Raw genomic sequence first — 26949 nt, 5'->3', positions numbered from 1 at the left:
CTGGCGAAAAGCAAAGCTGGACAAGTTTAACACTGAATTAAGCAGATCATAATGCATCGCAAATGATGGAATAAAAAACAAAATCAATGATGCAATATAAAACTAATTATTTAATATAAAACTGTTATATAAAACTATGTATATTTATTCCAGTTTTAAAAACTAAATATTTATTGAAAAATAGTCAAATTTAAATCTATAAGTTGTAGGAAGTCTATAAATTGTAAGAAGACTATACAAAATGTGTATACACTATTTGTAAAAACCTGTTTGTATGGAGAGAGTGAGTGGAATATTTACCTCCAGAACTCCACTGGTGCACTTTATTTAGATGCAGGGAGAGTTATGCCAAAGCTAGACACTGTGTACAAAAACATATTGTTATTTACGGATTGGATGGTGTGTGAATACTGGTGATAATGAAATGCCTTGAGCTCTGGTAGTTTTGCTGATAAGGTGTGTGACTGTGTTGCATTTTGACAAGAGGTGTTGGTATGTTTATTATAGTCTGTATATAGAAAGAGGGCAAGAGAGATTCAATAAATAAACTCTCTCTCTCTCTCTCTCTCTCTCTCTCTCTCTCTCTCTCTATATATATATATATATATATATATAATATTTAATTTATTTTTTATATAAAAGTTTATTTATTGAATCTCTCTCTATAATGTCTATACAAGCGCACACACTCCTTTCACATGCATACATATATTTCTATTCTCACAAACTTACATTCACCTTTGCGTAGATATATTTCTATTATCACACACTTAGATTCTCCTTTCTCATACATACATTTCAATTTTTACACGCATTCTCCTTTAACATATATTTCTATTCTCACAAACATACATTCTCCTTTCGCATACATTTCCATCCTCACACACTTACATTTTCCTTTCGCATACATACATTTCTATTCCCATACTAACATTATCCTTTTGCATACATTTCTATTCTCACACACTTACTTTCGCATACATATATCTTAACTCTCACACACATACATTCTTGTTTTACATGCATATGTTTCTGCTTACATATATATATATGTACTTTTTTACACAACGAAACAGCATCTCCACAACATGGTGGCGATGGCAACAGCAAGAATCAAAGTTACACATTCTTTCTTTGCGTGAAAATTTGGGCGGTGTTATGTAAATCTTCCAACATTGTGATGTAGACATGTTGGGCCATTAGACTGAGCCATTTTAAGGGGGTGTGGTTGACTCTTAACTTTTATAAAGATTATCTCTTTGGGTTTGAGACTGTAGTCTTTGCAACTTCTTTAAGCACCAAGAGCTTGTAACACTCCAAAAAGAAAGGAAAACTTGACCCCTTTGCATCATATGACCCCTTTAAAAATACTGTATGTATTTTACAGAATAGCAAAAGAAAATGCCATGAGAGTTTTTATTTGAAGTATTTATGGTTTTTGGTTTTTCTTCCAGTATTTCGAGCTTCTCAAACAGTGAATTTGTTCTATCTGCTTGTTCTGTATTTAAAGGAGAATAGAAGTGTTTGAAAGTAGAAATATATGTATGTAAAAAGAGAATATAAGTGTGTGAGAGTGCAAGAATGAATTTTGGCTTGTATGTCCCCTGATAAATAGATAGATAGATAGATAGATAGGCCTTAGAAATTATCCTATCAAATATGATATGGAAGGATTTATAGGGTTAAAGTATATGGTTTGTTATCTGATATCATTTGATACCATATTTAGGTGTGTAATATTTAGGATTTGATGTAAAATAACTTACTGTATATTATCTATCTATGTGTAAGTTGAACATTAAATTATGACAATGTCTTTCAATTAAATTTCCTCACTCATTTCTCATTTAAGCACAAATGTCAGCTTTGTTAAAGCCTCTTCCTGAATTGAATCCTTCTTGGACTAAAAGAGCAGAAGGAGAGGATAGGTTGAATGATAATGACAGACAGGAAATGGGGTCTGGGTAAAGGAAGTGGGGGTTTGTGCATATGCCTATGTGCTATAAATTATATCCAAAATGACAGGATGTGCACAAACACATATTGAAGCATGAGTGATAGCATCCCAGTGGGGAGAAAAGACATTTCCGGAGTACTGTGGCACTTCCTGTCTCCTTCAGAACTCTGAATCACTAGTAAAAATGGTTACCTGACAAACCAGCAGTGGAAAACCATGAGCCCAGTGCAACCTGCAGACCGAATATGTGTTATTATGATCTGACAAGATTCTCACTGACTATATTTGTTCTCTATTTATGGGATACTAGTGCACTAAGTATGTGTTTTCAGGGGCTGTTTAGTTCCTGTAGTGTCTCAATGTATTTGTAAAGTGATCGTCATTTTGTTCTAGGATTTGAGGCTCAGTATATTTGTTCTGACCTTAAAAAGGTACTACAGTCTAGTTGTGGTACTGGATTGTAATACACTGGATTTAATCCATGTTTAAATCAATGACAGAACTATACTGAATAATTACCATATTCATGCATTTGCACTCTTAAAAATAAAGGTGCTTCAAAAGGTTCTTCAAACGATGCCATAGAAGAACCAGTTTTGATTCCACAAAGAAACATTCAGTTAAAGGTTCTTTAAAGAACCATCTCTTTCTTACCTTTTTTGTAATCTGAAGAACCTTCTTTCACCACAAAGGATTCTTTGTCAAACAGAAAGTTCTTCAGATGTTAAAGGTTCTTTATGGAACCATTTAGACAAAAAGGTTCCTCTATGCCATTGTAATGCACCTTCATTTTTAAGAGTGTATATGGTTGCCCAATCTACATCAAAGAATAGAATGGATCTGCTGTGATGCATGTTCATACAATGGTTCTTTAATGCAAATATTGCATATTATTAGTATTTTTGAAAGAAGATACATTTATTCGTTCAAAAATACAATTAAAACTTACAAAACAAAATATTTTCAAATGTAATATATTTCTGTTGTGGCAAAGCTAAATTTTCAGCAGCTGTTACTTCAGTGTCAAGATCCATCAGAAATCATTCTAATATGCAGATTTGCTGCTCAAAAAAAATTACTATTTATTATTATCAATCATTCTAATATGCCAATTTGTTGTTCATGTAACATTTACTGTTTATTATTATCAATCTTAAGAACTGTTTTTGATGTATAACATTTTTGTGGAAACAGTGATACCACAAAAGTGAGACCACGTTTGTGGTAAGATTTGAAAAAGAGAGAGAAATTAATAATTGTATTCATCATGCACATTAAAGTGATGAATGATAAATGTAATAAATATATTTGGTAAATGCTAATGCGTCTACTAAATGTAAATCTAAAGTAAATGCTAATAAATGCAGTTTTTTTTTCTATTTGTCAATGAATCCTGAAAAATAAAATATATCACCATTTTCACACAAAATATGAAGTAGCTGTTTTTAACATTGATAATTATAAGACATGTTTTTGAGCATCAAATCAAACTGTAATGATTTCTGAAAGGTCATGTGACTGTAATGATGCAGACAATTCTGCTTTGGATCACATGAATAAATTACATTTGATAATATATAAAACGTTTTTATATATATATATATATATATTTGTAATAATATTTCACAATATTGCTGTTTTAACTATATGTTTGTTAAAAAATAATAATATTTATTAAATGAATAATTGTAATAATTTTGGCAAGTACTTTAATAATAACAATTATATTCATACTTTTATTACAGTATTTTATATGATATTGCATATTATTAATTGTTGTCATGATTATTAAATACTGCTTATTATTTTTACAGGACAGTAGTATGTATTTTTACAATATAAGATACTGTATATCTTTTAATATTATTAAAAAAAATTAAATAATAAGTGCCGGGGTTAGTGGCCAGATTGAACCGTTTTTTTTTCTCTTCTATTTGTTTATAATTTGCATGCCTAAATTATAAATAGAACACATGTAGAATATATATAAAAAAAAAAATTTGATAAAAAATGACTGTGTTTGTAAGTAAGTTGCAGTGAGAGAGAGAAAGGAAGAAGGGAGGGCTTACAGCCTTTAGAGAGATGGAAAAAAACATGGTGTGCTGTCACTCTGCAGCTTCAGCTCAGCCGCTCTTAAGGCTGCACTTCTGTACAATGCTGTATTGTGCATGTTTCTCTCTCTTATACCTCCTCTTCATTTCTTTCTCTCTCTCTCTCTCTCTCTCTCTCTCTCTCTCCATGTCTGTCCCCCTCATTCATAATGGATGCCGTAGTGTTGAGGTTCAGATGAGGATGGAACGCTTTGGCCCTGTGGGGGCCAAAGCGTTCGATGCTTTCACTGAGGGGAGAGAAAAGAGAGAAATTTTTTGATTTAGACTGATGACGCAACTACACTCACGAAACACAGAAGCAAGTCAAGTCAAGTTTATCATTCTTCTCATTACATGCCAGTTTGAGAAAAAGAATGAAATTTTCTAATATAAAAGAACAAAACAGAAACCTATTCATCAGCGGCCTCAAACTTTTGGACCCCATTGTACTTAAAAAATACTGATGTCAAATTATGACATGCACTCAGCGTTCTTATTCATGCAGTGCACTCTTTTTCATACTCTTATGAAAAAGTTTTCAGTCATTATGTCAAATTGTTGCCCATCCTGGAATGCTCATTTATCAAGCATTACTTTGATTCATCATTGTATGCACATAAGAGAATATATTTCATCAGCCATGTACCTCTCCCAGGGTGCTGCTATGTTCACGTTACATCATCTTCATCTATCAGTGTTTCCTTATGAGTTTATAAACTGAAATTTCCAACATCAAGTGCTGTTCTGCTGTTCCTAAAAATTCATACTTTCTGATTTAAATGGAAGACAGCAGTCAACTTGTTTCTTTATATAGAAATGTATTTCAGTTGTTGAATATATAAGCTACTATTAATATTTGAAAATAGTGGAAACAGTTTCTGTGTGCTTAACAAGGTGTGCTGGATGTAAAATACAACCATAGTAATCCATACTATATGCAGCAACTTGTTAGCAGCTGACATTTTAAAAGCATGCAGATTTTCAGCATGTTTTGTTTTGTGGGAAGACTGTCATTTATATTGTAAAACAAAATTGTAACGTCTATTCAGGTGATGTTAAAGTACTATGAAATGCTTATCATGCAAAATTATGTTGCATGATAGCAAGTACCATATCTGACAACATATCCGGGTTCTTAAAGTAAAAAGACCCTTTATTTTCTCCATGGAATAACTAAATTTTTAACTATGACTTAGTAGTAAATAAATACCTACTGTGTAGCCATCAGTCTGCATTATCTGGTGAACCATATTACCAATGATTCTTATACCTTTTGAATTTTTGCTCCAAATCAAAGATTGTAATATTATGTTTTACCTTGTTGCTGGTTGATTTGGTCCGCAGCTTGAAACATTTTATAGAAGATGTTTTCAAATCCCTGTGAGAAAAACACTTCAGGAACCAAGGCTGCTTTTTTCTACTTCAAAATTTCGCTTTTAATTCACTGTGTTAGTTGGAGTTTCATTGTAATTATTTGTGAAATTCAGATTTGGGATAAGACAATAATGGAATGCTCAATAATGGAATTATTGGAACTATGGAACCTGCATAGTACATCTTTAAACTTTCTGGAAGACCAGCATCCTAAAATCCCATTAGAAATCAGAGGGAACCCATTACTTAAATACTGCTCCTTTTCCAAGTTTTAGGATTAAAAATGTAATGAGTTAAAGATTTAAAGTTAATTTATCTCTGCATTTGTTCATGTTGATCCTAATTTACAACAGCAATGCTTACTGATGTCTTCAGTTTACAATTCCACTTTTAACTGTTGGTCATTTGAACTTCTTGCCTCCAACACACACACAGAAATTGAAAGAGCTCAGCTGCATCACATATTGTGTCTCTGGTACCCACTGCAACACTAATGGGAACATTTGCTGTTGCTTGTCGCAGGGAGGCAACTAAAAAGTGTGCTCAACAAACTGGAACACTACCACACCATGGTACCGTTATTGCTGGAAGGAAGAGAGCAGCGACCAATCAGCTGGCTCCACTCCAGGGTAAGAAAGAACACTGTGTATTGTTGCTGCACCATTTTTCACATATTGTCCTAAACCTCTAGAAAGTAATTTACCCTTCCATCATGATGTCTTGTTGCTTGTGTTTATTTATGTTATTTTTGGTTTTGAATAGCACTGAGTTGTGTACATTCTTTTCAGATGGATAATATATTGAGTCCAGTGCAAGTTCACTTCAGTTCAAAATGGTATAACATTAGACTACGTTACAAATTAGCTCACAATGTATGACTCGCATAGTCAGTATCATTATTGAGCCACAGCCTTTTAGCTCTAAAAGGGTCATTTGTGAAAATAAGTGAAAGGCTTGACTGCCAAATGCCACCAGAGGCACAGAGGCTGAGTGATGAGGTGATGAATCTTGAAAACTGTTTTGGAGTACATTAGATTAGATTAACTGCCTGAAGCCGTGGCGACATTGTCGCAAAAAGTCACAGGGCCTTCGTCATTAAGGCTTAATTGATTCCAGTCTCTGGTGAGTTACTCTGGAGAGTTACTCGAGCTCCAGTGATTCACGAGTTCATGCTAGATATAATTAGCTGAAGTATGATAATGCGTATGTGGCGTGCTGTCCGGGGAAGGGCTCCGAGCTCGGGAATGACACGAACCTCGAGTACCCCCCTCCCCCATATGTGTGAAATGAACTCGAAGTGAGGTGATGGGGTGGAGGAGGGATGCTGATAAACTGTCAATGGATAAAGGTGAGTCAGCTGTATTTGTACTGTGGTGTTGATTAACTTGATAGTGCTCCTCCGGTGTTTGATTAGGCTAAGTATCTGATGCGCTCCTCCCGAACCTTGTTAATAAAACATCATATATTACAGTCAAACGTCTTCCATAGTTCAGAGCAATGTCGATGTCTGGCACATGGCACTTAGAGGCCATTTCAGTGCCCATTTTGCTGTGAATTCATGTGTGCTCTGAGGATTAGGCAACGGAAACTCGACACCCAGAGCTTTTCATACCTGTCTGAAATGTCGAGAATGTTTTAATGCATTGTTAGGAAAAAGTTTTGTATGTCATGAAAATGCAGTGCTAGGGAAAGGTTGGCTTTGCTTTGCTTTGCTTTCCAAGAAATTTTGATTAAACATATGCAGGTGGAGATTGAGGTGGCAGGAAATTCCACTCTGAATAAAAGACCCGTCGGTCTGTGCCACGAGTGGCCTGACTGATGGCCCAAAGCCATATCACTCCAGCTGGAGTAAGGGAGGAAGATATGCTCTATCAGCTGTTTAACAAGGAAAAGTAAATGGTCATTCTGTTGTAATAAAGTGAAAGTTTAACAGTTGTTCAGAAATGTTTCAGGATCTGTATCCAAATATTGACTTTTTGAACCCTATGAAGCCTTTTGTGTCATATTTAAGGCACACATTTCTAGGCCTAATTATAGTATTAGGGCTGCACAATATTGGAAAAAAGGACATTGCAATATTTTCTGTGCTATATATTGTGCTATATATAATTCATGATTTTTTGCCAGATTATGTGAAAAGCTTTGTTTGGAAATAGTGAGCAATTCTAGAATGTTGAAAAATTACTGAATGAGAAAAACTGGAAAAGTTTGTGTTCACACTTGGGTAAACAGACGTCTTTCAATGACCATGAAAAGCTTGAGTTTTTTAGGCCACATTTCCACTGTTTTTGACCCATTTAATATGACTGTAAAGTAATAAGAGTTGTGTTATTTATAAATATTCATAAACATTAAACATAAAATATCCATAAACGTATAACACAAAATAAGAAAAAATATTTGCAATAATAATGTTCTACTATAAAATAATACTAAAGTGTTTTTCGTAAAGTATAATAATTTTTATTGTATAGTACATCAGTAAAATGACAATTTATTTCTAAATTTCTTCATTCTCAGTATGAAAAAATAAAATTTACAAGCACAAAACCACAAAAATACTTTTTGTAAGTAATTTCAAAATTCGCTCAACTTTTCAAGCGCCAACGGCGGCGTCAGCCAATCAGATCAGCTTATGCAAATATCCTGGTGCAGATGCTAGCCAATCGCGTTCATGCAACACCAGAAAACTAATGTGATTGGCTGTTGTCACTATGACTGAAGTGCCATCTGAGATCAGTCACTTGTTCACAGTGTAGTATTTCCTATACAGTGAATGGCTCGTAGTGCACAGTGTAGGTGATAGGGAATGATTCAGACAGTGTAAATATGCTTTCGATTGGTGCAAATGAGGTGTGGTTTCACGTTGTGTCACATGAACCGTTTCAGCACACATCTGGACTTTGTCTCCAGTCCAGAGAAGCGACCACACGAAGTGGATCACATGCACCAGTTGGCATATATTAAAAAACTTTCACCACTACACTGCCTCAGCATGATTATGAACACTATTTTGTTTAACTTTTTTTCTGTCAAATACGACTTTAACGAGAACACCATTGGCTATTTTTAAAAGGGGGCGGGGCTGCTCAATATGCCGCGCCCTCTCTTCCTGTTTCAGTTGAAATATGTCACCACCACATAGAATAACGATGCTTGTTTCAAGCAGTTCACCTTAACTTTGCAGATGAACATTAGGCTGTGAAAACACAGCATACAGTACATTGTCTAGACCAGTGGTTCCCAACCTTTTTCAACTCGCGGCCCACACAACCAAACACATATGTTTGCGCGGCCCACTTCAAAAAAATTAACTGACCCCGCTATTGTTGGGTTAATAACTTAGTACTCAGAAGCTAGATTTTAAACTATATTTATTGAATAAACTAGGGCTGTGCGATATGGACAAAAAAAAAAAAACTATCGCGATTTTTTTGATCAATTTTGGAATTGTGCTTTTACAGTCATAAATGCATTCAGGATTAATTTGAAACATATTTCCAAAAGAAAACCAATCAGAGCTTTATCAAAAAGTTGTAACATCTCTAGAACAGATATAAGTCAAAATTATCACTATAGTGAAGATGTAAAAAAATGTATAGACTTGTGGCAAAAAAAAAAAAAAAAAAAAAAAAAAATCCTGTATACAGGGACTTTTTTTTTTCGTTTTTGCCATGCATTGTTCATAGAGCTCATTAATTGTAGCGGTGCCTCAGGTGTTTGCAGTGTGTATACAGTATGTGTATGCGGTCAGCAGTGAGAGCGCATACATATAACGCGAAAACACATTAAAATAATGCACGAGTGCGAATCTCTCTGTTCGCAGCAGATTTCCTTTGCTCTGTCACAAAGCCGGTCATGCTTGCTCAGATACACGCTGCTTTGCGAGGAGAGAGTGTGCACACTTAAAACGTGTCTCCTCTCACTTAAACTGCATCCTGTTCACTAACAAATTCACTCTATGCTCATGTGTTAGACATGAATTATTTTCGCACGTTTTTATTTCTAGCCTTTTACCGCAGTGAGAACGCTCTGATCCGTCAACATTGGCTCAGAAAAAAGGCGCATCACAGACAGTGTGTGAACCTGGAGTTAGGCATATGCGCACGCTCAAATCGTGATTTTAGGACGTTTTCTTTTAATCGCACAGCCCTAGAAAGAACTGGAAATGAACAGAAAATAATTGGCGGCCCACCTGCAATACCGCGGACCACAGGTTGAAAACCACTGGTCTAGACAAACAAAAGAAATATAAAACATTCCCATTGACAGAACACTGTGAACAGGTACAACATAGAGGTCCACCCCGATTCACCAAGATCCACTCACTTCAACATTTCTGGCCTTGCTGCTAACTGGTTTTTTGTTATTTCTCGTGAAGCAGTTTATGTTTAGATACTATTTGTGTGCGGAGTTCAGTTTATATTCCCCATGTCTTTGAATGAGTCGAACGAATAAAGATGCAGTGGCTGTACATGAACACATCAGCCATGGGCCCGTGCAAAGTGCTTGACACATTATTATGTGTAAAATGACAGTTTGGTGGCTTCCTTTTGACTGTATGGCTCTGGCTGAGTCATTCAAAGGTGTGAAGGCTGTGTGTACTGTATGTGTATGTGTATGTGTGTTTCAGTGAGGAAGGTGCAGGGTTTAGAGAAAAATGGTTGAAATAGGAAAACAGGACATGAAGTGATTGTTTTGTTTTTCATTTATTTAGACGCCTCCTGCTTCGCTGCGCATCCTGATCCAAGCAGAAGGACAACAGCTGATTTTATCTTTGGAAAAGAACCAGTAAGTCTCTCTCACAACACTCCTGACTCTCAAATATCCACACACATGACCAGACACACAGAGTTTTTACAAAACCACATGATCTAGTTCTGCAGATCCTGTCTCAACAAAACAAAGCACATTCAAGTAACATAAGGGGATGGTTCACCCAAAAATGAAAATTTTGTCATCATTTGCTTATATCATTTACATCAGTTAGAAGAATGTGAATACAGTGCATAAGTCATATAAATAATTTTCCTGATACTTTCATGGTGCTTTTGTGTCCTTTGTGAAGCTTAAAAGTGCCAGTTCATATTCATTGGAACAGGCAGGCAGCCATCACACACACAGTTAATGTCACCATGATGTAAGACTTCCTTATGCGGATAAAAAATATATTTAATATTGCAAAACAAAAAATGGGCTAATGCAGTAAACGGCTAATGTAGTAAGGGGCACTCAAGCAAAGTGAAACTCAACAGTTTGAAACATTAAGCAGCTGAAAACATGAATGTCTAGGTTTTTCTCTCTTTCTTTAACTTCTTCTGTCTTTTACCAAGGTTATGCACTATTCAGAATAAAACTCAAGGGGATGGTTTGAGAACAGTTAAGCAGAATTATAAATCATATACACTCTTAAGAGTATGTGAAATTGTAGCATATGCATCTTATATGCAACTTGTGCATATACAGTAGATATTATTAACATATGTATACATTTACTGTGGTAATTTTAAATATGCTATAAAATATCTTTATATAGCTAGAGGATATTGCTTAACAGGTAACATATGTGGCACTAATATAGGGCAATGTATGTCATATATAACATTACTGTATGGGAAAGAACAGAGAAATAGAAACAGACAGAAGAAAAGAGCCGACGAGCCAACAATGAAACTCCTGGGACGTCTGATACACACTGACCTTCTCTGTACATTAAGCTGAGTTCAACTTTTTCCCACAGCAAAAACACAACAAAAAAACTTCACTCATCCAGATATATAAAAGCCCAACCCAGAGGACACACACTCATTTCTCTAGAAGGACCATGAAGCTTTGTGTGTACATCATCAAAGTAATCATAACAATCAAGACACTACCATGCAAACATATCTGCATGGGTTTTGAAATCCAGTGCAACTCGGTGTTTAATATGAGCCTTTTTACAATGAAGTGTCAGATCTTGAAAGCTTTCCTACACATGCAAAGTGATTCACTGCATATTAATGAAAGATGAACAAGTGGCAAGTCCTCGACAAATAAAACAGCCAGCGTGTATCTTTTTAAGCCACGATAAAACTGAGGCTCTCATTTATTCACTCGACGATGCATTTGATGAAAGAGCTTTGATAGTTCCCATCTTTCTCTGGATTTCATCTAACCTCATCCTGACCTCATTTCGGATTAATTCATTTGATAATCGTTGTTTTACTCTATGGATTTCTCCTCCCTGTATTCTCTACCACATATCAGCTATATAACACAGACCAAACAAAAGCCTTGAACTCTGTTTAACTCATAACGAACAGGAAAGCACTGCCACCTTTGATTGCTCATCCAAAGGATTTCCAAAACAAATGGCTTAGGGCTGTGTGCAGTGGTGAGTGAAGCTTCAGAGCTGACTGTCATAGACTTGAAGAGAACGCTGTAATGCTGATAGACTCTAATCAGCAGCTGCCCAGTGATGCTGCAGCTTTGCTTCACTTAATTTGCTGAATTCTCTTAAGGGCCATGTTCATCTCAAGACTGAGTGAAAACACTTACCATAAAGTCTGTAACAAAAAGCGAGACACAGTGAGAGCATGTGTATGATGTTTTAAAGCCTCCTTAAACAAGATCATTTAGCATGACTGGGAAATTAACTTTAAGCTCTAGCAAGCTATTCAAAATGAAAAAGAATTTTGAGCTATTCCTTTTAAAAAGTAGTACTACAAGTTATAAAACATAACTTGGTACATTATACACCGAAAAATGAAAATCTTCTTAAAATCTACTAGATGTTTTTTTTCTTCGCCAAAACCATGTTTATCATTACATCACTTGCTCACCATTGGATCCTCTGCAGTGAATGGGTGCCGTCAGAATGAGAGTCCATACAGCTGATAAAAACTTTGTGTTGAATAATCTACAAGTAATCCACACAGCAGTAAATTAATTAATGTCAAATAAAAGAAAAAAACTGCATGTTTGTGTGAAAGAAATCCATTATTTAGACTAATCCATTATTTTTAACTTCATATGAGTTCTCTATCCATAATATTGCATTCTCCAGTGAAAAATAAATATCTCATCTGAGTTAGGAGAGACATATGCACAGATCAAGCACTGTTTACAAGTGAAACAGTTCTAAACAAATATGATTTTGATGTAATCATTTTTTTCTGAAGGAAGTGTCATTATGATAGTAATTAAAATTATGAATTACAGTTAAAATGCTTTAATCATATTATAAAAATGTTTCTTATAAACACTAAGTTTTACACATTACAAGACATTATTTAATAGCCTGGAGTTATATGAAGCACTGTTATGTGCTCTTTTTTTTTTTTTTGGCTGCACCCATTCACTACAGAGGGAGTGATGTAATGCTACATTTCTCCAAATCTGCTCTGGAGCAACAAGCTTATCTGATGAAGCAACAACATCTTGGATGGCCTGTGGGTGAGTTTGCAGTGCAATATGTGTACCTCTTCTGGATTTTGAATGATGGACACCTGCTTACTGAAGGCTTGAAGTGAGATACCCCAAATACAACTGATAAAATTGTTGGCTTTGCAGTCAGTCCACGTTCCATTGTGCTTCTTTTTGATGAATGAATGGCTTGTGTCTTCTCCCAGTCCACATTTTTCACCGTTCCCCATCAGTACAAATATAACAAATGTCTCTATCAATGAAATGCCGAACAGCAGTATTTAACAACTAAAAGATGTACAATGCTCCACAGTGACTGGAAAAACTATTACTGTGTGACATGAAGGGATGAATTCATTTTTGGAGCCGGTTCATTGAAATGCACCGTCCGAAACAAACTAATTCGCTAAAAATAATTGGACTCCCCAGCGGTACTTGAGAGAGAGCGAGACACACTTTCTGAGAGAGTACGTTTGATTATTTGATTGTAAGGCTGCGTGAGCAATATATGACATAAAAAACAACAATGTAGTGTTTGTAAAAATAGCTTGTTACTGGAAAAACTGCATTATTTTGATTAGCTACTGTCACACTACTGAAAAAATGTAGCTTGTAGCATCCCTACTTTCATTTCTTTCCGTTTCAGTATCAGTTTTTTTCATTTGTTAGTGTTTTGCCTCTTTTAGACTGTAAATCTTGATAATGACGTTAGAGTCAACATCCCTGACACAGAATTGATCAAAGTCCACAGGACGCTGAATGAAGGAAGATTGTAGGAAGATTTAGAGCTTCTTCTGGACGACACAAACAGCTGTTACTGAGGAAGAGACAGAGTGTGTGCCATTGAAAGGCTTCCTTTTATTCAGCCAAACAGGAAGGAGCTTAGCCAAGCTCACAAAACATGTAATTACTGTCAGTGGACGAATTGTAAAAATATTTCTTTCTTTTTTTTCAGTGAGGCAGGGGGCAGGTGTAAATTATTAAATTATTAATATAAAACTATTATTTATAAGCTTTTTCATTCTGGTGCCTAAAATGAAGGTATTTTGGTAAATATTTTGCTACATGTGTTTTGTGCTGGTAGTGCTGGCACCTTGTCTGGTTTAGACCCGTCATAATGTCAAGTCCATGTTTTAATAAGTGATTTATTTATTCATTTAAACCAAACAATGGCTGATTCAATTAGAAACAAAACAAGTGAGTCCATCCCTGTGTCTCAATGTGCCTACCTGTACTACGCCCTTAAGTATGTACTCTTTTGGTGGAGACTTGGTGAAGACATGGTGAAGACATAGACATTTTTGAGTGTGTAGTAGAATAGTACGCAAGCTTTGGGACATACTATCACGTCTTTAAAGGACCGCTCTGTCGCACTTGTTATACACACTCTCTCACTGTAAACTGGCCTGTCAATCATCCTGTCAATCTTGTCCATATTTCATTGAATTTAACTTCCTGCCATATTGGAGAAAAAAAGAGGTAGCTTGTTGATCTGCAAGTCGCGTTTCTTTCATGCTGAGAACTCGGCTCATGTTTTCTGAATAATGATGCATTTAAAAGTTGGGTGTTTATAAAAGTTCACATTGCTTTTTGTAGTTTTTCTAACACGTTTTATTCGTGTTTGTAGTTTTGGACCAAATCCTTCGCCAAAGCAATGGATAGTGCACAATTTTAGCCATTTGAGTGTACACAGATCCACACTTTAAAAATCGACCTGAAATAGTAGACCATCCAGGGACTTTTGGCATACTCTTTTCAACATACTATGCTTTGGAACAGACTTATTCTAATCTTGCATACTATTTAGGATGGATAGCATGAACATTGAGATGCAGGGCATCTGAACGGACTGTTGAATCACTGGCTCACTCGATTTGTTCACAATCTGATTAATTCAAGGAATGCAACACGTTTTGCTGTGCACTGTTGTATAAAATTAATAGCAGATGCTTACATTCAGAAAACTACATTGCTTGTGCAATGAATGTAAACACATAAAAACTCACACATGGGTATTTTTTTCTTTCATTGCTTGAATTATAAGGTTATTCTAACCGTATTCTAATAGGCTTCATCGCACACAGTAAATACTTTTGGACTCTCTACGTGTTTTTGTTTGGTTTTTGCAAAGTAGGTGACTCACTTTATAATGTCAGCTCTACTATCATCTCTCAATCCCTCACAGTCACACATACAGCACAATGACATAATGTCGGGGAATGTTTTTAAATTATAATCAAGGAAAAATCATACTTTTTCTATTGTCTTCTTCTTGAAGAACTTCAAAAGTTGTGCTGGAACCATTTTGCGTGAAAAATGACGAAATCTTGCTTCCACTTGTGAGCAGTTTGTTACAGTCACGAGTTCTGATTAGCCAATCACCGCTATTTAGTTTGTGAATTATCATAAGTATAAAATTTTAACATTTGCATGGTAAGTTTTACATAATACACATTATTAAAATTAATTGGGATGGTGGTTTTACTGTCAGTTGTTTTTAAAGTCCTTGACAGTGGAACAGATGATATTAGAGCTAAAAATAAATATGTAATTAAATGTTAAATAAGATGAAGTAAATGTCGAAGTTACATGAAGTATCGTGTGAGTAGTAAGGTAATGCTAAGATAATGAATATAATTCATCATATTTTAGAAGTGATAACAGGTCGAAGATGATAAACGATTCTGTCTGACAGAGACAGTCGGCAATGTTGCAAACACTGGTGGAAGGGAAAAACAACATTGTCGGACTTAATTTACATACTTTTTATTTTACATGTAATCACTAATGCATTAAGTCCTCTGTAAGCTGCTTGTTTTATTCAGTTGGCTGTAAAAAATAAGTATATAAAAAATAATGTTCACGTTTTCCTTTTTTGCATGCATGCATATTTATTTGTTTGTTTGTTTTTATAAAAAAATCTTATGTGACTAAAATTTATTATTATTGTTATTATTATCATCTTCATCATCAGTATTTATGTTATCATAAACAGTTTTTATGATATGATAATAATTTGATTTATTTACCTAAATATTATAATTTATTTGTATTGTTTTATTTTTATATTATTATTATTTCTCCTACTACTACTACTAACATTATTATTCATTTTCATGTTTTTATTTATTTATTGTGGCTGTAAGGTGAAGGTGTGAGGTATTTCATATGGCTTCTCCTGTTATTAAACATTCCACCCAATATGTACTGTTGTGGAGGTAGGCTGTCTTTTACTTTGATTGTCTGTTGCTCTGTAGAGCAGTTGAACAATACACAAGGTTAGAACGATTGAGTGAGAGATGGAGCAAACAATAAAAGGGGGAAACTGGGAGATGATACAGCACCACATTCAATTATGGATTCACTTGTGGACTCGCTTGTGAACTTTCCATCTGTTACAAATTACTCCTCTCAGAGGCTTCAATTATTTTTTCTGTCTTCTAGCTAAAATTAATGACATGGTGTGTAGTTTAATCAGGGGTTGTAGAGTGCATGAATGTGGGAGAGAGAGAGAGAACATAATAACAGTACGTCCTTGACAAAGCTTTTAATGACAGAGCATGACAGGACAACACGCTAGTTTTTTTTTAAGTATGCAAAAACAATTCATATTTTCATTATGCCAACATTAAGTTGTCAGACAAACAAAAGAAATTAGTTTTTAAAGGCAAGAATCACTATAATTATTGCTCATGAAATTAAACCCATTCCTAACCCTTTGTTTTAAACTGCAGCACTTAACTTGTAACACTTTTCTAAGTGCCCAAACTTATTTGGCGACACCCTGGCAACCACAATATCCTGGTATCCTGGCTATAAATTTTGCATGGTGAATAACAACTAAAAATTAAAATAAAATATTTTTCTCCCTGATCTTGCATTGTTGCCTCCTGCTATTTCTGGAGGCAGGTATCCTTCTTTAGCCCTGTACACTCCCTAATTACTTACAGAAGCATGTTTGTATGTTTTGTTTTCATCTGAATAAAAATATTGAATATGCTATGTACCTGCAAGACATAGAAACCAAGAACATGCTGAACTCTGAACAGCTGTCAGAGATGAGGAAAGCAGAAAGAGCTATGAGGAGAAGCTTACATCAGTGCTTTTTTGTTTGTCTCTGTGTGTGTGTGTGTGTGTGTGTGTGTGTGTGTGTGTGTGTGTGTGTGTGTGTGTGTGCTAGTGCATTATCCACATTTGGTGGCAGGGAATGAAATATAAAGAGAGAAACACAGAGGGCGAGTTATGCTAATGTAATTTGGTTCTAACCATCCCTCAATGAAGCAAGCGCAGCTCGTTTGAAATGCTGTATAGATTGGTTTGTCATCAGAAGGCTGCTTAGATGCAAAAAAAGAATAGAGAACATAAGGGGCGAAATAGAGCGTTGCCAAGTATATGGTAAATTATGCCTTTCTGGATTATTTTTCATATGGGCTTTATGAAGTGTAATGTTCAGAAGAGTCCTTGGCATATTTATCTAAGTCAGCCGACTCACATAAGTCATTTAAACTTTGGAAAGTGAGGAACTGCAGGTTTTTGAGATTTTCCCAGAAGATATATTTTTTAATAATCTTGTGCCAATATATGTTTTGTGTACTGTATACAGTACAATCAGACACAAGTTGTTATTTTTCCCCCCTCTTATTTCTAAAATATGTATGTCATTGTAATGTATTTCAAATTTATTTATTTATATAAATAGTTTTAAATAATTTCCAGCATTTAAAAATATGACTTTGACTATTCATCTGCAATTTGCAGCATAGAATGATAGATTGTGAGCTTACAGTTATTGAATAGCTTGAGTTTCTCTCCTCACTGAGCGCTGAAGCTTTAAAGGTCTCGGTCTCACAGACATTCAGCCTCACTTTGTTTTCCCAGGAGTCTTTAGCAGCTGACCGCTCCATGATCTCATCACTGAAGGTCAACAGTCAAACCAGGAAGTGATTCTTTTTCATCGACCGGTTGCAGTAACAGCAAAAACAGAGGAAACGCTCCAGTGAAAAAACAAGGGGGTTTTCAGAAAGAAGGAGAGGGAGCTGACAAACAATGATCTGTGTATTGTATCCAAAGGGAAGTTATTCACAGGAAGCTGTAAAGACCTGCAGAGAGCTACATCATTTTTGGAGTAAGGTTAGCAGCTTCATTGAGAACTTGCACTTGAGAACATTGAGGTTTGCTCCATGTTGTTAAAACAAAAACGTGCATTTACTTATGCTACAAAGTATGATGTTCATACGAGCTTCTAACTATTGAATTTAGATTGATCTGATCACAGAATATTGTTAACCCTGTTTAAACATAGCACTAGCCACATGTGATTAGCTCTTTAAAAATACACAATGTTGAGTTCTGTAAATAAAAAAAGAGAAAGAGAGAACAAAGGTTATCCGAACATCAGAGAAAATATTACATACATTTATCATTTTTCAAATGTTATTGGAACATAACCAGGTAACTTTCGCCCAGATTTTTGTACCAAATTTACTGTCTAGACAAGTTAATGCTAGTTGGCAAAAGTCAGAGCCAGTCTGCATATTCGCCAACCTGTCATCCAACCAACACGCACGTATAGGTCGTTTGTCCAGATCCCTAAAATATGACCCATTAGAGCGTATATTACAATTGCGCCCCTACTGGAAAAAGGACGTTTTCATATTAATGTTTTGTACTCTTTTATTTGCGCTATAAATTGGTTTTCGTTGCAGCTCAGTTGGTAGAGTATTGCGTTATACGATGATATGTAATCATGCGATCATGGGTTCGATCCCAGAAAACACACATGCTCAAAAACTTTATATTCTGTATAAATCATAATTTTGCATGATTTCTGCAAAGGGTAGGTAGGGGTGGGGTTGGGGTGGTCATTCGAACGAATAAGCCACCTAGTAAAATATGTACGAATTACTGTGAGATCAGGGTAAAAAGTCGAAACGACCTTATATGTTCATAATTTTTCTTGGAGGACAGGCTCATAATCGCATAGTGTGATGAGCGCAGACATTTTTTTTTTACATTCAGTAAAAAGATTTTAGCCAATTGTAGAGTGCCTTTTGCTTCCATTTGTCACATGTGTTCTGGCAACAATGAATGTTCTGGCAACTGTGTGAGTTTGTTGTGATCAAGATTAATTTCAAGTCTTGTAGTGTATCTCACTAGTGTATGACGACTAGTTTTCCTCTGTAATTATTTACAAAGTCAAAAAACAAAGCAAGTGTATGATAGTGTTTTAAAATATGCTCAGACTATAAAAATTGTGTGGTGTTTCCCAGCCTTTAGCTGGGTACCAGGTGCAAACCGAGCCTTTTTCTTGCTTTGTTCCTTCCTGTTTTTTCCATTCTCATTTGTCATCTGTCTTTGTTACTTTTGCTCTACACTAGCTAACAACAAGCTGACCAAACAAAAGTGTGGCTAGCTGTTTTTCATGCTGGCATCTGGATAAGTTAATGAAGAATGCTCTACTGCATCACTCACAGATGTTTTGAAACCTAACAATCATTTCACACACTGTTCTTAGTCTTTTACATCCTGACAAGAAAGCAGTTGGATCTCATCCTTTGACTGTGATGCACTCTTTCAGTCTGACTGATCATATGCAGATCAGATCATCATAAATAAGACAAAACAGAAAAGGCCAGAAGGTTGGTCAGACCTGTATAATGAGCCGAAGAGGAGACGCCATTAAACTAGAAGCATCAGTGAGTCTTTAGGGAGACAGAGAGAAAGAGAAAATAGACAGAGAAAGCGGTTAATGGCGTGGAAACCGACACAGAGAAACAGCACATATTTACAAGAGCCAAGAGCCGAAATCTGTTAAACTGTATTCAAGTGTGAACGCCCTTTGCTCCCCAACTAGTGAAGTAGAGGATCTGTGGTTTGAAGAAGTTCTTAATGACCATGAAAGCTACAGTTTCACTCCCCCCCAGCTGAGAACAAAGTTTCTGAGCTGTCATTTGTTATTTATCATCAAGTGAGTCACAGATTTCCTCACTAAGGATTACTCAACATCTGTACAGTTCAGTGATCTGCTTTGGCTGCCTCTACAACAGTAACACAACATGAAACATAAAGTATAAACATCCCAACTTACACTAATATTATATTGTTAAAATATAATGAAAGAAAGAATTGGAGGAAAACAGAAAAAACGGTGAAGTTTATTGTTGATACAGATGAAACACTACGTGACAGCTAGTTACTGGGTCATTGATTTATACGCTCAACTGATTTGTTTAAAACACTGATTCAAAAGAGTGGAAAGAAACAAATGAGTCATTGAATCCTCAAAATAGATTCATTTAAAACACTGATTCAGAATGGAACAAGTGAGTCATTGAATAATTCATTTAACTGATTAGTTCAACTCAAGTTGGTGTCACTCAAAGATGCAATGCTTTTGTGCCTTTCATTGGTTGGAAATATTTCGAGAACAATTTTTTAAGGTGTCTTTGTTATACGTTACATGTACATATTATTATTATAACAATTAATTATGCATAATTAAAATAATACCTAATCCTAATCCCAATAGTAAAATGCATTAGTTAATAAATATTACACAGTAATTCTTATATGTATAATTACACTGTCACATGACACCTACAAATAAAGTGTAACCAATATTTCAATTTGCATAGAAAAAAAAGGTGAAGTAACTGGAAAACTTGTTATAAATTATTATTATATATTTTTTTGAATATTAAATGATTGTTTGTTGAACTGTTGAAAGCACCAGGAATCACACTAAGAATATCACAGTTCCAAAAGCAACAGCATGTGGTCATGTGAAATAGCTTAAATATGAACAGAAATGCTGTTGGTGTGGATCAATTAATCAGGCTACTCTCCTTCACTTTCTTACAAGCAAAAATCTGATTTTGTTTAGTATATAGTTCAAGTAGCATTGAAATCTGATGTTTGGTAACACAATATGACTTGAAATTAAATTAAAATTAGCCCTTAAAATGGGATTTGAAAACAAAGTTTGCAGTATGTTACGTGAACAAATATACACATTCACACATGCTTCATGGATGACAGGATGGTGTGTTCTTCAAGGAGATCTTCCAACATACTGGTTGATCTTTAAATCTATTCCCCAGAGACACACACAAACAAATACAAAGACAGATACACACTCCGACTGAAACACCCTAGAGCCTGAAAGCAGACCAAAGGAACTGGGCTTTCCTGAGATCTTACACACAGATACAGAGCTACACACATGACAGAAGCCACAGAAGGAAGTTCACCAAAGGAATGAGAAAGAAAGAGAAAATAAACATCAAATGTTCTTAATTAGTATTCTGTCTGTAAAAAACTAAATAAATTTGCTCGAAAAGCAAAAGGATGTGACTAACAATTATTTTTCTTGTGTTAAGCATAAGCATAATTAGCTTTTATTACATGTACTTAAAACAAGATTAAGCATTCACTGAAAAGGCTGTTTAGATTATTTTTTTATTATAATTTTTTTGGGGTAAAAATGACAAAAATACTGATTAAAAATATTTTTACACATATATTTTTGCAGTGGATAAAAGGAAGATTAGAGGATGCTTGATGGGGATGATTTTGGCCATATGCGTTTACAAAGGACTTTACTTTTGTCAAACATGTTTTCTAGATTTGATTTATAAGGAAATAAACATAAAGAGGGTATTTATCCATCATTTATTGAAACTGTTACAATAAGACAAACTGAATAAACATGTTAATTCTGTTTAAACAGTATAATTGAACATTAGATTATTTGCATATGTTAATGCGGTAACATTAAAAAGCTCTTGTTCTTCTATATCATGTTCTCCTGTGCACCTGTATGTGTTTGTTTTAAATATTCAGTAAGCTAATGTTTAAAGACATACTGTTGTACATTAATTCTTGCAGATATACTGAAACCAGATGGTGGGAATATAGAAAAATATTTCTTTAGCCTGAAGGATTTCATCTTGTCCTTCATCCTCAACCATCCCCCATCTCATCCCATTATGTGTGAATCTTGTGTGTGAATCTTAGTGTGGAAAGCTAAATCAATTGGAGGCACAGCTATGTGTGGAAATGGAATTAAGTCTTCAGACCAGTCTTGTTCTCTAGTATGTGTGTGTGTTTGTGTGAGAGATGGTTTACTTTCTTCAGTGTTAGTATCTGCTTTGGTAACATGCTTCGACCCAGAGAGAAGATGAGAGAGGGAGAAAAAAAAAAGCAACTTGATAAAATAAACAAGATTACCACCTTAAAATAGATAGATGGAGAGAAAAGGCGAAAGAGAATCAGGTCTCGCTACTTTTTCAGCATCTGACACCATGTGCGTTGAGTTTGTAAGATACCGCAAGTTAAAAATAGTGCTTTTAAAAAATGTGTCTCCAATCACAGTATTTCAGTCTCTGCTGCAGTTGTCACATTTGTGTCCATTTTAGAGCCTGTTAGTGTCAGAAAGTGCAGTAATGGGCACATTTAATTTCCAGCAGAGAAATGAACTGTCTAATTAAAAGGGCCAAATGATGTTCAAGACCTCTTGCACTTTCTCTCTCTCCTCCATTGAGACTTCATGCTTCCGCTTAAACGTTTCGCTCATTTCTCCCCCTGACTGTTAAAACCGTATTAGTCAGATATGGAGTCAATTAACAGTCTAATTGAATAGAAGAGGATGAAAAAAGTAAAAAGTATGAAGTCTGAGCTTCAGTAACTTAATATTACCAACATGGTTATTTGGTGATGGCACTAATGCCATGATTTTTGGACAAATTGGACATGTCTTTTCCAATATGCTCCATGAAAAAATACTGTGTATTTTTGTACCACAGGGCTGTAGCATGGTGTTGTCCTGGTATTCTTTGAAGTGCTAAGCAACATGAATATACATGGTAATATGGTATATATCAAAGTAAGTACCATAGTACCACATCTGGTGTCATCTCTGTTACTGTGGTATTCACGTGACACAGATTATGACTAAATAGGTCTCAAATATTATAGTTTACAGTAAATAAACAGTTTTTTTTAACAGGTGTTGCTTTAGGCCCAGAATTTACATCCATAATTTTTTCATTGTTCTGTCACCAGAAACAATGCATGTGGCCTTTTGTCCTGTCAAAGGTCATAGTGACCTGTGCTGATTTTTTTCTCTGCAGCATCTAATGAACAAGTGCATTAATCACGATTAACTGAGTCTGCGAACAAACCTGTAATAAGATTGTTATCTACATATAATGGAAGTCAGCAGGCTGTGAAATGTCTGGGATCGATGAATATTGATTTCAGTCATAATGTGCACTGTTGACTGTAGTGTGTATGTACAGACTAAATATAGATGGAGGCATTTCATATTACATATTTCTTCATTTATTTACTTTGCTCAGAATGAATTAGCTTATAAAAATAAAGTCACCTGAGGTGGTCTTTTAATGAGTGTTTGATGTATCTAAACTCTGAGGAAATAAATAAACATGCTGTGTATGCAAGAGCTGGTCAGAACTAATTGCACCCATTATAGATCTGTGGCAGAATTCGAAATTATAGATCTGTAGCAGAATATATATATGTGTGTGTGTGTGTGTGTGTAAAGGATAATCAACGGCTTGCCACGCAAGACCAGCCTGAACGACAAGTTTAGAGGCAGTTGTCCAGAGATGGTCCTCGGGGGAATTTCGCTACCTTTGTGGAGTGGGTGCTGGTGTCATCGCCTCTGACTGTGGACATCGCGGATGACATCAGCCCCACTCCGGACCCAGATCCCAGCCCACCATCTCCCCAATCCCCACTGCTGATGGAAAGCCAGAACCTGCCGCTACCGACGATCCATCGGTGCATGGAACAACAGAGCTGAGGATCGCCGTGGAGCCAGAGGCAGTGACATCAGTCCAGGTGTGTGAGCTGACAACACCGCCTGCCACGAGGGAGAAAGCCACAGACAATTTGAGCGCAGAGAGGAGCTCCGCCCCCTACACCGTGGCTGAGTGTGAGCTGAATAAGGCACAACAAAAGGGCCAAAATGAGGAGGAGGATCTCGAAGACTGGGAGTCTGAACTGGAAAATTAAATGCCCCATCTTCTCTGTCTATCGTCACTGCTGGTCCCATCCAGCCCTTTTACTGTCAATTTAATTTAATTAATGCATCTTGCTGGCCCCAAACTTTTAAAAGATATATATTCGTGTTTGTATATACAAGCTACAAAATCATATAAACTTAGTGGAGCAAGCAAGTCTTTTTTATATACTGCTAAAATCCTCTGAGCATGTTTCACCTCTTCACCCATCCTCTGTTAGTTCTGGGCTGGGATTTCAAGGAGAATTAGTTCAGGATTAGAGAAGCTCAGTGTTTCATATCTCAAGACACAGAGTCAAGATCAACTTCACACACACGCACACACATAACACTGCTCTCTGGCCCTTTTAGTTGATCATTAGACAAGTTGCACTTCTCTGCAGGTTTGTTAGAGGATGTCTTTATAAGTATTGAAGTGCTTACGATGCTGTCTGTGAGAAAGTTCATATTGCCCTCTATCAAACACCCTTTTGTGGGTCACTGTGCCTGTGCTTACTGAGGTAACTGTCTAGTAAGAGTTATTTAAAATTAAAACTTACAGTATATTCTCACAATGTGATTTTTATTTTTATTTTTTATGGTTAACTTAATCTCACTATTAACTTGTAGGCGTAAATGGTTTTCCATGTGGAGTTCTACATCAGCAACTCTTTTCATGTACAGTATTAAGCTTTCAGTGGCCTTTTACAAGGCCTACAACTTGCGAACATGGTGTAGACCACTCGAGGCTTGTTTCGTACTCCATCCTTAGTGGACTTTTTCTTTTGTAACCACCCTAATTGGCATATTACACCACGTTCAGCGTTTCTTTCATGATTCACACTTCCCTGTGGACGAACTCCCACATTCCCTTGCTCATCGCTCGGTGGCACTGAGGGAGTCACGCCACGTTTGGGATTCGGATTCGGATGGCTGTCACACCAGTTCATCCCCAAGAACATCAAAGCCTTTCGACTAGAGGCTTTGAAGTTCCTTCCAAAACAACAAACCATTCCTCCACTGGCATGTGGATCAAATCGAGGAGAATGGGAATTGGACTGGAGTGCTGTCATTACTGAAAGATGGCCTAATGACGTTAAACCAAAAATGCAGTCCTCACCGCGACCATGGAGGCAGCAGCCCCCATACTTGAGGGAGCTGAGCTGGTGTGTTTTACTAATACGTTAGCCCAAGGTCTAAACCAGGCAGGTTCATGAGGCGAATTCGAAATGTAGTTTTGCCCGGAGAATACAAACAATGGATCTGTTTTCATATCCTGATGTTCATTTGATGAATGTGTATGTATACAAGGGCATAATTATGGCATGCATAACCCCAAAGGAGAAATATGAGGAGTGTGAGGTCTGTCAAGGTGTGTGTGTGTGTGTACTTTGTTAATGTTTATGCTACATTGTGCGAACCAAATGTAACCACAAGGATAGTAACACCTGAAATTTTTGACATTGTGGGGACTAGGGCTGTCACTTTTTATTCGATATTCGAATATGCATGTGAACATGACGTGAAATATCTGTAATCTAACTATAAATAAAATATCCGAAAGAGAGCCGCACTTAATACAGATCAAGTTGATAGACTGGTGTTTCTTGCTAACAATATTAAGAAATGAATTAGACTAGGCTATGTGCCTTACTCCTGCTACTATTTAAGTTATAACGTTATTGTTTGTGCCTGTTCTGAATCGTTTTTTCTTTTCTTTTTTCATTTAGCCTAATGTTGTGGGATATGCATAGTGGCACTTCATATAAATTGATATTCTAAGTTGATAACCTGCTGTTTTGAACATTTAGTAAAAAAAAAATTGCACCTTTGGGGCACGTAGATTTTCGAATATATTCGAATACATTGCATGATATTCGATATCCATTTGAATTAGATTTTTCTCAAAAGTGACAGCCCTAGTGGGGACCAGACAAATAAAAAAAAAAATAATAATAATAATAATTTAATAGTAAATGAAATTGTAACAATCAAACAGGTTTTATGTAAGAAGTAGATTTAGGCTATGTTTACATGTGACCAGCTATTTTCATAAACGGACATTTCAACCTCTCCGGTTTCAAAAATGACAACGTGCAAACATGTCAGTTTTCAGAAAAGTGTTTATTTACACATACCCATGTATATATGCCATCAAGAGCATGCCAAACCTGTAGGTGGCGGTGTAACGAGAAGCTCAAGCCCACGTAAGCCAATCAGAATCCCGAAAATTACATGTAAACATAGGTCACACTTTTGATGTAGTTTCAGTTTACTTACAAACGTGCAAACAAAGATTTTCAAAATCTCCACTCTGGCCAGAGTTTTTAGAAAGAATCCGTTTCAGAGGCGAATTCTCCAGTTGTTTGTAGATGAAGGGCTCAAACGGAGGGAAATGTTTCGGTTTTTCAAAATAACCATTTACGTGTAAACGGGGCCTTAGGGTTATAGGATAAAGAAAAGTCCCCGCAATTCACAGAAACAAACTTTTTTAAAACAAAAACCCACTTTCTTTTACTTTTAAGTCAGCTAAATTGTCATTTACTTGTTTGTTTTTTTAAGTACAAAACACTTAATTTAGGCTTAAAATAAACTGGGCTACAAAGAGTAATTCTTTAAAAAATTCCCTTGTTTGATCTTTGGCTCTGTAGCTGGTCTCTGGAGTTTTTGTGTATAAAATTTTAAGTAGGAAAGTTTGCTTACATTTAAGGTTATAACAAAACACTCCTAAAGGGTTTCAGAATATGGAACATTGCACAGACACACACCCTTACATACTTGCCCTTTAAGAGGATCTGCTTATGTTGTTCAGATTACATTTGGATTTCATCATGTCAGCATCATGACACACATCACTCCGTCATCTCTTCCAGCAATGCCTGAGCAGAGTTTGACATGCCAGCAAAACACACATTCAATCCTTGCAAGCACAACTCATCCTTTCCCCCTGTGTTTCTGTGAGCTACGTACACTGATCTTTGTTCTCGTATGCGCATAGTATTTGTTTGTACAGTGGGATGCAAAATAATATTTAAACCTGGAAATAAACAGAGTTTTAGGATTTTGGAAAATAGTGAATACATTTCTTTTGGAAAAGT

General features: G+C 35.9%; 1 protein-coding gene across 5 annotated transcripts in view; it reads left to right on the top strand.

The window, feature by feature from the left end:
* The window catches only part of LOC127975893 (disintegrin and metalloproteinase domain-containing protein 12), an 88194-nt gene that overhangs the window by 14517 nt on the left and 46728 nt on the right, over window positions 1–26949 (top strand). For 4 of the 5 annotated variants that reach the window (XM_052579926.1, XM_052579927.1, XM_052579925.1 and 1 more), the window contains exons 2-3: window positions 5944–6050; window positions 10139–10212. In XM_052579926.1, coding sequence (XP_052435886.1) covers window positions 5944–6050; window positions 10139–10212 — 181 coding nt within the window. Of the gene's footprint in view, window positions 1–5943; window positions 6051–10138; window positions 10213–17782; window positions 17959–26949 lie in introns of those variants that run through there. The other variant, XM_052579929.1, reaches the window with a different exon arrangement.

The sequence above is a fragment of the Carassius gibelio genome, chromosome B17, assembly GCF_023724105.1.
Source record: "Carassius gibelio isolate Cgi1373 ecotype wild population from Czech Republic chromosome B17, carGib1.2-hapl.c, whole genome shotgun sequence".
Lineage (NCBI taxonomy): Eukaryota > Metazoa > Chordata > Actinopteri > Cypriniformes > Cyprinidae > Carassius > Carassius gibelio.
Note: the sequence above shows the minus strand (reverse complement) of the source record. Positions and strands in the feature narration are given on the sequence as shown.